The 13480-nt window shown below is 42.9% G+C and overlaps 1 protein-coding gene across 5 annotated transcripts in view; it reads left to right on the forward strand.

Annotated features, from left to right (window-relative positions):
* Positions 1-370: 370 nt before the first annotated feature.
* The window catches only part of LOC125993581 (probable E3 ubiquitin-protein ligase HECTD4), a 28412-nt gene continuing 15302 nt past the window's right edge, over positions 371-13480 (forward strand). Inside the window, exons 1-35 of one of the 5 annotated variants that reach the window (XM_049762249.1) lie at positions 371-517; positions 2679-3232; positions 4292-4381; positions 4468-4619; positions 5061-5169; positions 5846-5984; positions 6055-6225; positions 6311-6374; positions 6465-6503; positions 6581-6742; positions 6832-6945; positions 7023-7163; positions 7278-7513; positions 7609-7751; positions 7839-7909; positions 7994-8099; positions 8234-8354; positions 8440-8568; positions 8820-8944; positions 9153-9306; positions 9398-9498; positions 9602-9800; positions 9915-10034; positions 10118-10222; positions 10587-10750; positions 10894-11139; positions 11266-11458; positions 11553-11657; positions 11734-11822; positions 11903-12075; positions 12179-12314; positions 12398-12542; positions 12818-12984; positions 13058-13204; positions 13289-13473. In XM_049762249.1, coding sequence (XP_049618206.1) covers positions 371-517; positions 2679-3232; positions 4292-4381; positions 4468-4619; positions 5061-5169; positions 5846-5984; positions 6055-6225; positions 6311-6374; positions 6465-6503; positions 6581-6742; positions 6832-6945; positions 7023-7163; positions 7278-7513; positions 7609-7751; positions 7839-7909; positions 7994-8099; positions 8234-8354; positions 8440-8568; positions 8820-8944; positions 9153-9306; positions 9398-9498; positions 9602-9800; positions 9915-10034; positions 10118-10222; positions 10587-10750; positions 10894-11139; positions 11266-11458; positions 11553-11657; positions 11734-11822; positions 11903-12075; positions 12179-12314; positions 12398-12542; positions 12818-12984; positions 13058-13204; positions 13289-13473 — 5242 coding nt within the window. Of the gene's footprint in view, positions 518-2678; positions 3233-4291; positions 4382-4467; positions 4620-5060; positions 5170-5845; positions 5985-6054; positions 6226-6310; positions 6504-6580; positions 6743-6831; positions 6946-7022; positions 7164-7277; positions 7514-7608; positions 7752-7838; positions 7910-7993; positions 8100-8233; positions 8355-8439; positions 8569-8819; positions 8945-9152; positions 9307-9397; positions 9499-9601; positions 9801-9914; positions 10035-10117; positions 10223-10586; positions 10751-10893; positions 11140-11265; positions 11459-11552; positions 11658-11733; positions 11823-11902; positions 12076-12178; positions 12315-12397; positions 12543-12817; positions 12985-13057; positions 13205-13288; positions 13474-13480 lie in introns of all 5 variants that reach the window. The other 4 variants (XM_049762245.1, XM_049762246.1, XM_049762247.1 and 1 more) reach the window with 4 other exon arrangements.

Here is a 13480-nt window from a genome sequence, read left to right on the forward strand (position 1 = left end):
CGCCCACTCTGCTCGGAAACGTTAACGAGTCTACGCCGCACGGTAAGCTAGCTCCGCTTTTAGCTAGCCGAGGCAGACGGCTAGCAGTAGCAGCAGCAGCAGTCACTGTTTGCACGGACGGACGGGAAAGGCGCAGGCAGACATGCGTTGTGAGCAGGACCTGTCATCGCTCTCTTTTCACCGTGTGGCTGCGGTCCGCTAGCTTGCAGCCTCGCACAGCGCGTTCTGTCAAACACCGTCGTCAAACCGGCGGACAGGCTTGCCCACATTTTGTTTTTGTACAACAGCCGAAGCCAGGGCGTTTTCTGTCATGCTGGCACTGAATTTTTAATGTTCGACTCCTTTGGCATCACTGTCGGGGGAGAGAGCGATGGGCTCCGGGGCGGTGGACTCATCCCAGTGGCTTTCGGTGAAAGAGGAAACCATTTTTCTCCACGATGGGCTCATTCGGGTCACAGATCTGGCCGAACTCCCCAGTGAAATTGGTGTGTCGGAGCAGGGGGACACCGAGCAGGAGGTGAGTCGAGTGTCGAGTCACACGCCCATGACGCGTTTGTCTTTTGTACGTGTTTATCGAGGGGACATGCAACTATGACAGCGGTGGGCTTTGCATTAGCTTCTATGTAGAATGTGCTTTGGATGTCTGCAGCAACACACCCTTGGTGATAACGATAGCGCAAACGTTTGCAACTTTCCCTGCCCTGCTTGTTATCGACCCCCTGTCAAGGTGCTTGTTGGTCGCGTGTTTCCGGTAGTTTCTTTCAGAATAAAAGTATTAGAAACAACGTTTCATATTTCATATTTATATTTACATAATGTATTCTGTACAATCACTATAGTCTGCATTTGTATAAGCAGCCAATTTGCTTTGTTAGTGACTTTGTTTTAGGTTTGCGTCTATGATACATATTGATTGTGTATTCGCTTCTTTTTAAAAAATAGCAGAATTACTCATGACTGAATATGATGCAAACTTTCATAGATTTTTAAAGATGCTATTAATCAAAGTAAAGTTAAGGTAATATTTGTGCTTATTTTCTTGTCCCAATCCAGGTTAAAAAAAAAAAAAAAAAAGCTCAGCCAATTATTTTGAAGGGACAGGATATTGGCACTTAATGGAAATCACGAAGCAATTTCTATTTTCTATTTTATTTTCATAAACTGTTATTAGTATTCATAGACTTTAAGAAATCTGTCTTACATTCATATTGTAGACTTCAGCACAGTACTACTTAATGCTCGGCTGGTGTCATCATACTAAACTGTGCATTGTATTTTGGTCCATACAACACTGACTGACAACAATAGCTTTGCCTTTGTGAAATGACTTAGGCTTCAGGCTACATCAGGCCAAAGAGCAGTCTCAATCTGTTAGTTTTCATTCATTTGTCAAGATAAGGCACTAAGCAATTTCTGAATCTGCCATGAATTGCAACACCCAAAAATGAGTCAGCATTTTTTGCATAATCTATCTGAAAGACAAATATATGAATTAAAAAGCATTAAAGAAGGTGTAGATCCTGTGGAGTCAAGCATGCACCTGTTGTGCAGAGGGAGGTGTGGGCCACCATAATGTTGTCTTGAAAATGATAGATGATGCCCTTATAAATGTGGATGGCAAAGTATATATTGCTGGCGTAATTTGTTTCATTTGATATTTTTTTTCACAAATCTATACAGTTGGCTATTATTTTTACAAATTATTGTCCAATCTAAAGGCATTGAGAATGGGTTGCTGTTTTTGACGACGCAATGTTAATAATTGAACAGCCTTGTTGATTTTGTGCTGACATGTCTACTGAGATCCAGACCTTTCAATGGGGAGGTGAAGATGAATATAGTTGTCAGACATCTGAGTCAAGCAAAATATGCTGGTTGCTGGGCGGATGAACAGAATTGTTTAATATTACAGTAAATTGAGTTTTGATTGAGCATTAAATTTCAGTTCAGCCTTAGTGATATCAAGCATCATAATCATGCTACTTCAAACTGTCTGCAAAGTAACACTTAATAAACATATTCCCTAATATCTATATTATATTTAAGCCAATGACATAATTTGCCGTATTTCCTCATGATGGGAGACGGGTGCAAAAGATCCCTTTCTTAATAAAGTTGAACCAAGAGTGTCCTTCGCGTCAACAAAACAGTCTTGCTTAATTCAAGTCATTATATCTGTTTTCTTTGTTTTTATACGTTGTTCCCTATTTCTGACCTTATATGCACTCAGTTCACGACGTTCATAAATTTGGGGATTTTATTGTGATGTTAACGTCTAGCAGCAACAGTCATTTTTAGAACAAGGCACAGAGGTCCCAGACTCCAGTAAAGACTTTTACCGTAACATTAGTAGAGTTAGTGAAATGTAATCAATACAAATTGTGCCTGCTAAATGCTGTAATAGTTTTTTCCCCCTTGTCCTTTGTTCATAGGCCTCACATTCTAATCGATAGCTGAAATGCTTAAGTGCACACGAAGCACATTATTTCACCATGCTGTGTCAGACTACTATTTCCAAGAGCAAAGAACTACAGACATGATTGTGCTTTTCTCTTCTTTGAATGTCCTCCAGGTTCTTTTGCTTTAAACCCAGCCTTACAAGATGTATCCTCTTGTTTGTTCCACTTTTGGGTGAAATAGTTTACAACGTCATTTTCCACCACTGTCCTCCATTCCAGATTCTGACATTTGAGACGAAGAACCCTGCGGAGCTGGCCGAGCGTCTACGTGCAGTCTGTGGGAATCAGAGTAATGCCTACGCCCGCCTGCTGGAATACCGACTCAATGCTCTGCGTGGCCTGTGGGGGGCGCAGCGGCAGCTGGCCCTGGAGGAACAACAGGAGCGAGAAGGGACTGGGGGTGCTGATGAGGAGACCTTGGCCTTGCTCAAAAGACAAGGTCTGCTCCAGCAACCCGAGCAGGCTCCCTTTACCTCCCGTGTGGGCCTGCTGCTGGTCTTCCCCCTTCTACAGTCACAGACCCGCAGTGACCCGGCGCTCTGTGGCGTCACCGCCGAGGTGCTGCTGTCCTGTCTCCGGGACTGCCAGCCGCTCAGCCTCAGCAAAGAGCCTGCCGACTGCCTGAACGGCCTGGAGGGGCTGCTCTGCTCCTGGTTGGAAGATGGTGCGCAGGAGTCCGTCCAAACGCAAAAGGCCACTCAAATGCAGATTCTTCGCACGCCCAGACATCGAGAAAATGCTGCTGCTGCACTGGTTGCACTTGCTTGTGCTCGGTGAGCCCAGAGGCACACACTGCTAAACATGTTTTTTTTTTTTTTCTTTTTGCTGTCACACCCTCAAATATTTCCAGTCATCAGTATGTTTTATGGTGCTGGAAGTTATAGGCTACATTAACGGTGGAAAAGGTTTTGAAATAATTTACCTCTGTTCCATTTATTTATATCGCAACAACCATGGATGTGTAGACCTTTTTATATCCACTGTATTTCATAGCCAATAGGTATGTTGCTTACGCTACTTGCAGAAACGCAATCCAATTTAACATCTGATAGGCAAACGTTGTAATTCGACTAAACCATGTGCAAACATTCTTACCTGTTGTATAATTTTCAAGGATAATATTTGCACAACCTTTGCTGATGCACTGAAAGCTATTTCAAACAGTAGTTCCTATTTCCAACAAATCGAGGTTCACATTTTTTGTCTGAATTGCATGCAATTTGTCTGTCCTTGTAACAATTATGCAGGGATACTCACAGAGGTGTGCTTCTGGATGTCGTGTTCGTAGTTATAGCAGCAGGTTATCCCTGCCCATATAGTCTGAGTACGCCTTTTTAACCAAAATCGGAAAATCTTATGTCATTGAGCCGAGCCTGTCAGTTACAGTAGGCGGACTTGTGGGCCTGCATGGTGTGAACCGTAAAACTAATCAGTTCGGTACAAGGTGTTTTATATCACCGACTGTCATGTTGGTGTTTTTGTGCGTCAGTCGGAACACTGCTTCAGCTTCTGCTGGTGACAACTGATCTTGACTTGTCAAAACCAGAACCCTCTCCTCTTTTTTTTTTTGTCACGTCTTTATTGAACCGGCAGCTCTTTGTTGTCACAAAGCATCCAGCCCTATTGCTAAATTTACCATTTGGAAGGTGAAACAACGCAGAAAAAAGATCAACGGTTGTCATGCTTGCTTGTCATGATGTCACCACGTTGTAGTCAAGTTAGGCAAATGCGACTGAATCAACATTAAATTATAAGTGGTGGGGTTCTTTTTTTGGCTGCTCCTGTTATTCTTTTGGGGGATAATCTGCCAAACCTTTTATTTCCCCCCCCAGAGGATCTCTAAAGACCTTCATCCACACAGTGCATCTCCTTCAGAAACAATCCGATCTTGGCCAACTCCCAGTCTCAGATGTCCTCTACAGGTGATGCCTTGATGTTGATTCACCTCATAATCAACTGTGTAAATGACTTTCCCCCTCTATGGAAGTAACCTTTATTCTGGCTTCAGGCTTTTGCTCTTGGAAGGAGGCCCGGGCTCTTCATCATGCCTGCTCGGTGGGAAACACACCGTGTCGTGGGGTTTTGAGGATATGTTACCTACACCTGATAACTCTGCTGGAGGAGCTGAGAATAAAGGTTTAGACCTGATTAAATTAAATGGTTATTATTACATCATCCTGTTTTTTTTGTTTTTTTTTTCCTAATGCGTTCAACTGTTTTAACCCCATACATAACAATTTAACACTGCTAAGGACAGGCATTGAGTGTTATGGTGAAACGCAAGGAATATTTATTCAGCAGGGTTTTAAGGGTGAAATACGGACAAGAAGGCAGTGATGACTCAAAGAAATCAATAAGATGACTTTGCAGAGCAGTGGAAGCTGATCAGTGGTGTACTATATCCATAGCAACAATTTTGCATTAACGGTACTTTGCATAGCTAACAATAGATGATCAATTCTTTACTCATCTCTGCTGGCAGTATCGCTGTCAAATCAGTCTAGAGCAACTAGCAGCAAGCATTTTAATTCTCTCATATTGATCCTCCTTTTCAAGACATGTTTTCCCAACTTGTAATTCTTTTTGTCCCCTTTCTCACAGACACCGACCTGGGTCGCTGTCTGGCCACAGACGGGTTCTATTTGTACACCACCAACTCCTCTGGGAGAGGTCTCAGTAAACTCGGCTCTGGCTTACACGGAACACTGAGGTAATACAACACTTGCCTTTATTCTACAGCATCCTAAGAAAAGAGTGAGACCCTAAATATATCTGTCATCTCAGTCATCCCAATAATGTCTGCATTCCCTCCTGTATGTTTCTAAATAGATATCTGGCTGCGTGGAGGCATATCCTGTCTGAATAGCTTTAATTGATTAGTTGATGGGTCACCAAGGCACTGTTGCACTTGCTTTATTTTACACAGTGATGGTTGGATTCAATTTACATTGATATTTTCAGTGGATTCTGAAATGAGCTCATTCGATGTTAAACAAACCTCTGTCATTTAATGAGTCCTGCTTGGAATCAACTTGTGTTAGTTCCTTCTGTCAGTTCATCATCTTGGACCACTGTCTTTCGTTGAAGAGTGACGGAAACCCTATCACGTACTAGATGAGCTAAAACAGGCATTTTTCTGTTTCTTGGGTAATAGCCAGGTGTGCCAATACCTTGATGAATGCAATATTTTGTGGGTTTGTAGTCTTATCATATTAAGGTTTCTGTTATTTTTTATTTATTTCATCCTTTCAAAAACATATTTAAAAAAAAATATGCCTAACTAGCAACGGGCTGGTGTGGAATGAGTTTGTGGCAGGTAATGAAAGTGAGCTGTCATCACCGTTGCACAAAGTGCAAGAATGAAAGCGCTGCATGTGTTTGTGCAGGGGTTTTGTTTACTGTCGAAATGAGGAGTTGGATTCTGGTTGGGTGGTGTACAGCAGCGCTCGCCTTCTCCATCGCCCTTCTGCCTTTGATGCCAAGCCTCATCAGCTGTGCCAGGTCATTGACCCCTTCACGTTACAGGTAATTCTCCATCAAATCGCCAACATGAAACCCGGAAAAATGAATGATTTAATCACACCGCTGTTTTTAGGTTTGTCAGATTGTCCCCATGCCAGCCCATCACTTTGCAGTGGGTAGCAGCATGACTACGCTGCATCTCTGCTCAGATGGAACCTACCTATACTGGGTATGGTCCCCGGCTAGTCTCAACGAGAAGACACAAAAGGGCCACTCCGTCTTCATGGATGTCTTTCACCTTTCCGTGAGTCATTTCTCGGCACGATTTTAACTGTATTACTAGATTTGTTGGTGATTTGAGGGGTTCTCCGCTTTTGTTCACGATACAGACCCAGACAGGGCTGTGTATTGCACACATCTTGCAGGAGAGAGTTATTCTGACTCGCAAAGAAGGCGAGTCTTCCAAGTGCTTGAATGAGCTTCTTTTGAGTCGAATGTCTCGCTTCCGGGCCTCACATTCTGCCACGTTGGCTGCTCTCACAGGCTCTACCATCACAAACACTGTCAAAGAGGAGCAGTCTGGTAATCAATCATCTCAACATGCAAAACATATATTATATTTATTGTTATTTGCATCATATCTCTCCTCCTCACTATAGCTGTCAACACAAGCTGTGGACTCCCCTTGAAGACTCTGAGGAAGACCCCAATGTATGTGTGTGGAACATACTTAGTGATGCTAGTCCCACCTCCTGGTGTATCTGGGAGCTCTGCCACACGCTCACTGTTTGGAGGTGCCAGCAGTCTGTCCTCGCTGAAAAGTAGGAGCACATTTGCACTTTTTGTCACTAATACTTTTATTTTTAATACGGCAAGTGCTTTCCTCTAAAGTGTCCGCTTGTTATTTCAGTATTAACCTCTAGTTTAGTCTTCAACCTTGCTGACGGCCAATTCAGCAGCCGCGCTGACCTCATTGATGCTCCTGGCAGTTCCCTCGGCAGAGGAGCTCAGGTGGCAGGACTGGGTGAGTGTTATTGCTGTCCCCAATGAGTGTTGGAATGTAAATAAAACTAAGTGCCATGTTATCGTGTGGCCTTTTAGGAGCTTGTTACGATGCACGGAACAACTTGATCTGGACTTGCTCGAGCGATTACATTGATCAGTGGTGTAACCCGGGCAATCAGGCCTTTCATCATGTGTGCCACAGGTTGGGTGTGAGCCATGTCATAAAAGAACCCAAAGGTTGGAATATAGCACTTAAAGCCACGCTATCCGTGTTGCATGCTGTGGTAAATCACAAATCTCAACTTTTCTTTCATTGTTTTTTTTTTTCATGTTTTATCCCCTTTTTTGCAGAAGAAATGGTGCACACGAGCGAGGTGATCAACCAGCTTCTTCATCATGTAGGTGCCATGTGTGTCCACCAGCTTAACCTGCTAGCAACTAGCAGTAACAGCCTGCCCCTGGGTGCCCTACTGGGTAAACAACATCCTATCGAGGCCAGTCACTTCAGCAGTATCTGTGACATAATGGAGAAGGCAATGGTCAGCGGAGATACCAGCATCATCCGCTGTGTTTTGGTAGTCTTCCAGGTTTGTTTTCTGTGACTTTCACCAAGATGTTTTAGTCACAGTCTTCATTTGATTTGTTTTAAAATGATCTTTTGTACCTGGTTTGTTTTCTCCAGGTCGTATTTAGGTTCTTCAATCCGCAGTCGGAGCAGAACAGGGAAAGCGTGCGTCGGGCAGGCCTGCTCTTGTGGCAGCTACTAATGGCTCCAGTGGATCAAATAGGGACTGAGATTCAGAGAGAGGTTTGCCTGGCCATCAGGTAAATCTTATTTTATTTTAAATATAATGTAAGCCATAATAAATGAAAAGTATTTATTTGTTTTTCACCATTTCTGTTTCTCTGCAGCTCAGGCCTGAATACTTTGTATCAGGGGGAGGCTGAACTCAATAAATTGCTGAAACTTGTTCTAAGTGAAGGTGCTTAAATAAGATGATTTAAATGAGCCAGAATGCCAGTGTCCTATTAGTTGACAATTAACAATTAGTTGATTTGATTCTCAGGTGAAAGGAACAGTGGGCTTTCGCAGCTTCGGGATGTCATCCTCACCAATATGGCCGACCAACTGCAGAAAAATAGGTTTGGAAGTGAAGAAGATGACCACTATAGGTGAGCATCTATATGGTACCACCATTTTTAGTGTGTGGTGTGGAATCTATTCAAGTTTTACTGTGACATATCTAAACGTAGATCGAAAAATAGTTCATCATGCTTAAGAGCCTAAAGAAAGCTCTTTTCAACAGGCTGAGTGATGACCTTTTGCAGTGTATACTCAAAACCGTGGTTCGGGAGTCCTGCCTTCTCATTACCAAATGTCAAACAGTCGCTCGAGATGACTTCCAGAAGCTACTTTCCACAGTGCCAGTATGCTCATTACAGTCTGTTCAAGGAATATAAGTTTTGCTTCTCTGTGCTGATACCAGTCTGAGATGTCTCTCCCTCCCCGTAGGTGGTTTCCCCTTGTCTGCGCTACCTCATGGCTGTTCAGAACCACCTTCTCAGTAACACCATTCTTATCCGTCCAGATGATAGTGACGACAGTGACAGCTCCCTACAAGGGGAAACAATGAAGGTACAGGTAAACATCCCCTTTAAATACCCCTTCCTCGTCTAATGGAATGCTCTTATCAGTTTCGGATGCGGAGTTGTATTTTCAAACTGTGGTTGATGATACAAGTGCAAACAACATACTCTTATTCAACTCTGGTTATATCGTGATTGAGTGTTTGTTTAAACTGGAGAGATCTCAGTAAAGCGCTAAAATATTGGAAACAAAATCTTGGAAGCAGTGTTACCGAAGTGTGGGCCTTTTCTCTGTGGTGTCCTCAGGAGCTTCAAGGCAGCATTCTCTCCTTAGCAACCAAGATCCTGGTGGGATGTGATGAGGCACTGGAGACGCTTCAGCAGGTGACAACAGCGCTCATTAACAGTGAGATCCCTGACAAGGAAACCAGGTGAGTTTTTTTTATTTATTTTTTTAAACTTCCGAATTTATCCTCCATTTCAAGGATTCCAATAAATGTGCCTTTAAAGTTGCTTCCATGAACTCACATAATCATAATACACTTCTTTTCTTTTACACAAACGCTGATAAGAAGTAAACTAGGACAATGCTATAATACTGTAGTAGTGCTTACATCCTTTACCCTTGTTACTCCAAAGGTTGAAAGGTCTGGAGCAGGTAACAAAGGCCACCATGCTGGGGCACTTATTGCCCGTGTTGCTGACCACTCTGATGCACCCTAACCTGCAGACACTAACGCTAGCTGATGCGCTCATGCCTCAGTTAGTTCAGTTGGTTTTATACACCAGTCAGGTTAGTCAATATTTGTATTGTATAAAAAAAAAATAAAAAATCAATGCTGTCGTGAAATGTCAAATATTTTCTCCTTTTTGTTTTCTTCCAGACTGCTCTGTTACTAAAGACTCAGTCTCCACTTTTCTCAGACGAGTCACTTTTGGGTGGCTGTGTAGGGCAAGGGATGAAGACCTCTGTTGCTGATGACAAGTATGTTCTATAATAACATTGCTGCGTGGACGAATGACTGTTTTTACTAAATGTGTCAGCTGTTAAGTAAGATGGATTTGAGAAAATCATTATCCTTTACTAGAATCCTTGATGAACGTGAGGAGCCCGGATTCCTGACAGGACTGAAGATCCCTGCCCCTTGGGCTGCTGGCAAAACTGTGGAGACTGTGCATCCTGTGCGAGACAATTATAAATTCAAGGAGACTGTTCACATTCCAGGGGCTCGCTGTTTGTACCTTCGCTTTGATTCTCGCTGTTCTTCGCAATATGACTATGACAAGGTGTTTATTAACACAAAGCACAGTTAAAATGATTCATTCTAGTTTATCATCATAAACACTGTTTTCATATTTTGCCTGCTGTTTGTAACTAGTCTTTATTTTTCTTCTACTTAGTTGGTTATTTATGCCGGTCCCAACACTAATAGTCGTAAAGTAACAGAATATGGAGGAAACACTCTGGGATATGGCAGTCGCAGTGTTTTGGGGACAGGATGGCCCAAAGATCTTGTCAAGGTAATAGAAGCTGTGAGCAAAACGTGCATGGTGAATTGTCCGCAATCTTAGTCTCACTGCATGCATTTATTATCTCTGTTTAGGTTGAAGGTGACACAGTGACCTTTTCTTTTGAAATGAGAAGTGGACGAGAGCACAACACTCCTGATAAAGCCATGTGGGGCTTTTCTTGCACTGTCAGAGCGCAGGTAAAACATCTGCATATTGTTGGAATCCTTAAATTTAGTAGTCCTGTCTCATATTTATTTTAATATAAAAAGGTCTACTCGTTCTAATCTATAATAAAGGAAAATTGTTCCTCGCATTCAAATTCACATTTTTGTGTTGCGCATAGCACAGAACCAGACCACATGCAGACATGTGAGGAAAGAAGCAGCCAGGAAGCAGACTAGCAATTCTCACTCACTTACTAGAACATATATTTTCACATTTGTCTGTAGCGGGATTTGAACTGTGACCCTTCAGCTCCAATTAAAGCCCAAGTCATTGCAGATGAGCTTCTACCGTCCCATTACATGTAAAATCTTTTTTTTGTTGATGTCATCTTTTCAGGAGTCATCTGAGGATGTATCAGGAGGTCTCCCTTTCCTGGCAGACCTGGCACTTGGTCTGTCAGTACTCGCTTGCTCAATGCTGCGCATTCTATACAATGGGCCTGAGGTGACAAGAGAGGAGGACGCCTGCAATGATTTGCTGTGCTCAAAGCTTCTGCAAAGGTGATGCATCAAATAGTCAGATCTTTTGACATTTTAGTTTGAATTTGATCAAATGAGTACATTTCATGAATTTTAACATAAGATAAATAACTTTTAAGCACCTTTTGATTGTCTCAAAATGTTGATACATTATTTTTCCTCAGGTGTCAGTGGCAGGTGGAAGCAAACGGCGCACTCTCTCCTGCTCTCACTCCAAGTCCTTCACCACTGCCACTAACCATCGAGGAGGACCGTGAATTCACCTACCCTGCCGATGTGCTCATTCCTCCTCCGGGTTTTACATCTGGCGCACACTTCGACTTGCCACGCATACGCCTCCCTCCAGGCATCATGGGAAAGTTGCGAGAGGTGTCTGGAAGAGCTCGCCCACAGTTTCGTCCAAGCATTAAGTAAGGACTGTATGCAAACAATGCAGTGTTTTGTTTTGTAACATTATGCTTTCTACATGTTTTGGTTTATATTGTAATTTTATCATTATGTAATCATTTCACAAGCAACTGTTTCAATCCTGAAAGAGAGGTGATCCGGCCAGATGTCATGGAGGAGGTTATAGTGTCATGCGTCATAAAGCATCTCAGCTTGGTGGATGGTCTGCAGTCACTTGTCAACTACCAGTACCGTGAAGACCACGCAGAGGAGTTTGACCTGGTCTGTAAGATCATGGCAGAGACCTTTAAGAAAATCAACGCGATGGAACGTCAATTGCAGGTAAGCATTTGTTTTTAGAGATAAAGAGGGAGAGCAAGCAGACAATGTATAATTATTTTACATGTCTTTACATTATCTTACATGTTTAATGCAGAGTGTCGCAGAATTGGAGCAAAAGTGGCAGAATGAGGTAGAGGAGGCCCAGCAGGGAAAGCTGGATAACAACACTCCTTTCTTTCATGACTACCACTTCTTTGAGGTATCCCACCGGACAATGCATTTCATACAGTACTATAATTTGATACTCAATTTTTCCCTCTATTTTTTTTTGTCAGAATAAGATTAAAGAGCTTGAACTACTTTGCTCCCTGAAAGATGTCCCCCTTGATTATAGCGACTTGGAAAATGTTGTCCTTGGATTGAGGCAAGACAATTAAAAACCAGTAGTTTATGACAGTATTACATTGTCCGTCACCAACATCACTTTTATATCTGCGCCAACAGGGAGAAGTTCTTTCACGAGGTAAACACCATGCACCTTAAAAGCAGCACCCCACTTCCTAAAACTAAAGCACTTGTGAAGAGTCTGATGAACCGTACAGAGCTACTGCTACATGTTACCATTGCACCACATTGCAGAAGCTTAACCACCACACCTGCTGGAACACCAGGCCAAGGTAGACGTCTAATCCTAATTCAAGTATCGAAACTGGATTTCTATGTGTTTTATTCTTTCAGTGTTGGACAGTGTTTTGTTTTTCTCTTATCTTTCTTCATTAGCTTCCAAGTCTGTATCAGACACCAAGACTGCCATCTCCATTGTGAAGCAGCCAGTCTTCCTGCGCAGCATGTCTGCACCCTCTGACTTAGAGATGATTGCTAACCAAGATCTGGAGTTCACACATGCTGCGCAAAGGTACCTTTTGATTTTGTTTGATGGATTAAGCCTAAAAAAATCAATGTTCATCTTTTGCGGGGGGGGTGTCTTTTATTTTGAAGGAGGCGACATCACCCCACCAGTCATCGTAGCAGCTCATTTACACTACTGCAATCTCTAGTGGTTGAAGACAGCGGAGACAAACCAACATATAGCGTTCTCCTGGGTCAGCTCTTTGCATTTATCGGCACTACACCTGATCAAGCTGTAAGTCTATTAGTTAATAATTATCTCCCATTTCTTATAATAACTGGAATTGCATGCACTAAGCTGACTATTGGCCAGAGGTGGAAAGAGTGCCCACACTCCAGATCAAAGTAGAAGTACAGTCTTCTGTTCAGGGGAAATAAAAGTACTGATTTAAAAGTAAAATGTTCAGAAAATAAACAAAAACAAACACTGAATTATAGGTAAAAAAAAAAATCTACTTAATTCCAGGAATATTCCAACACTCACTGTCAAACATCCATTATTTTTTTTAGGTATCAAGCAGCAGTTTCCTGTCTGCTGCGCAGACACGATGGCGCCGTGGGAGCACACGAAAACAGGCGCTTGTCCATATGAGAGAGCTGCTCACTGCTGCGGTCCGAGTGGGTGGGGTCACGCACTTGGTTGGTCCTGTTACTATGGTATTGCAAGGAGGCCCAAGGTAAAAGGATGCTACAACACAAAAAAACACTGCTCTGTTTCCACTCTCTATTAAATCTCTTTAATGTGTACAGGATTGCGGAGCTGACCTGTGGCGGAATGGTTGAGCAGGTGCAGGAGGCCTTTGGGGAGACAATGACGTCTGTCGTGTCTCTTTGCGCTCGCTACCCCATTGCTTGTGCCAACAGTATTGGCTTGCTTTGCACGATACCCTACACAAGGCAAGATTTATGATCTCGCCCACTGTCCGCTCATATCCTTGGCACAGATTAGTCACCGTAGTCATCCTATTTGTCTTTCCATAGGAGTGAAGAACAGTGCCTAGTTCGGAGTGGGTTGGTTCAGCTCATGGATAGCTTATGTAGCTTGAGTGGTCAGAGAGAGTGCAGCTCAAATGAGAAGCAGACCAAAAAGCAGAAGGTAGCCACCATGGCTTGGGCTGCTTTTCAGGTGCTTGCGAACCGCTGCATTGAGTGGGAAAAAGTGGAAGGTAAAAA

Source organism: Syngnathus scovelli, chromosome 3, assembly GCF_024217435.2.
Source record: "Syngnathus scovelli strain Florida chromosome 3, RoL_Ssco_1.2, whole genome shotgun sequence".
Classification (NCBI taxonomy): Eukaryota; Metazoa; Chordata; class Actinopteri; order Syngnathiformes; family Syngnathidae; genus Syngnathus; species Syngnathus scovelli.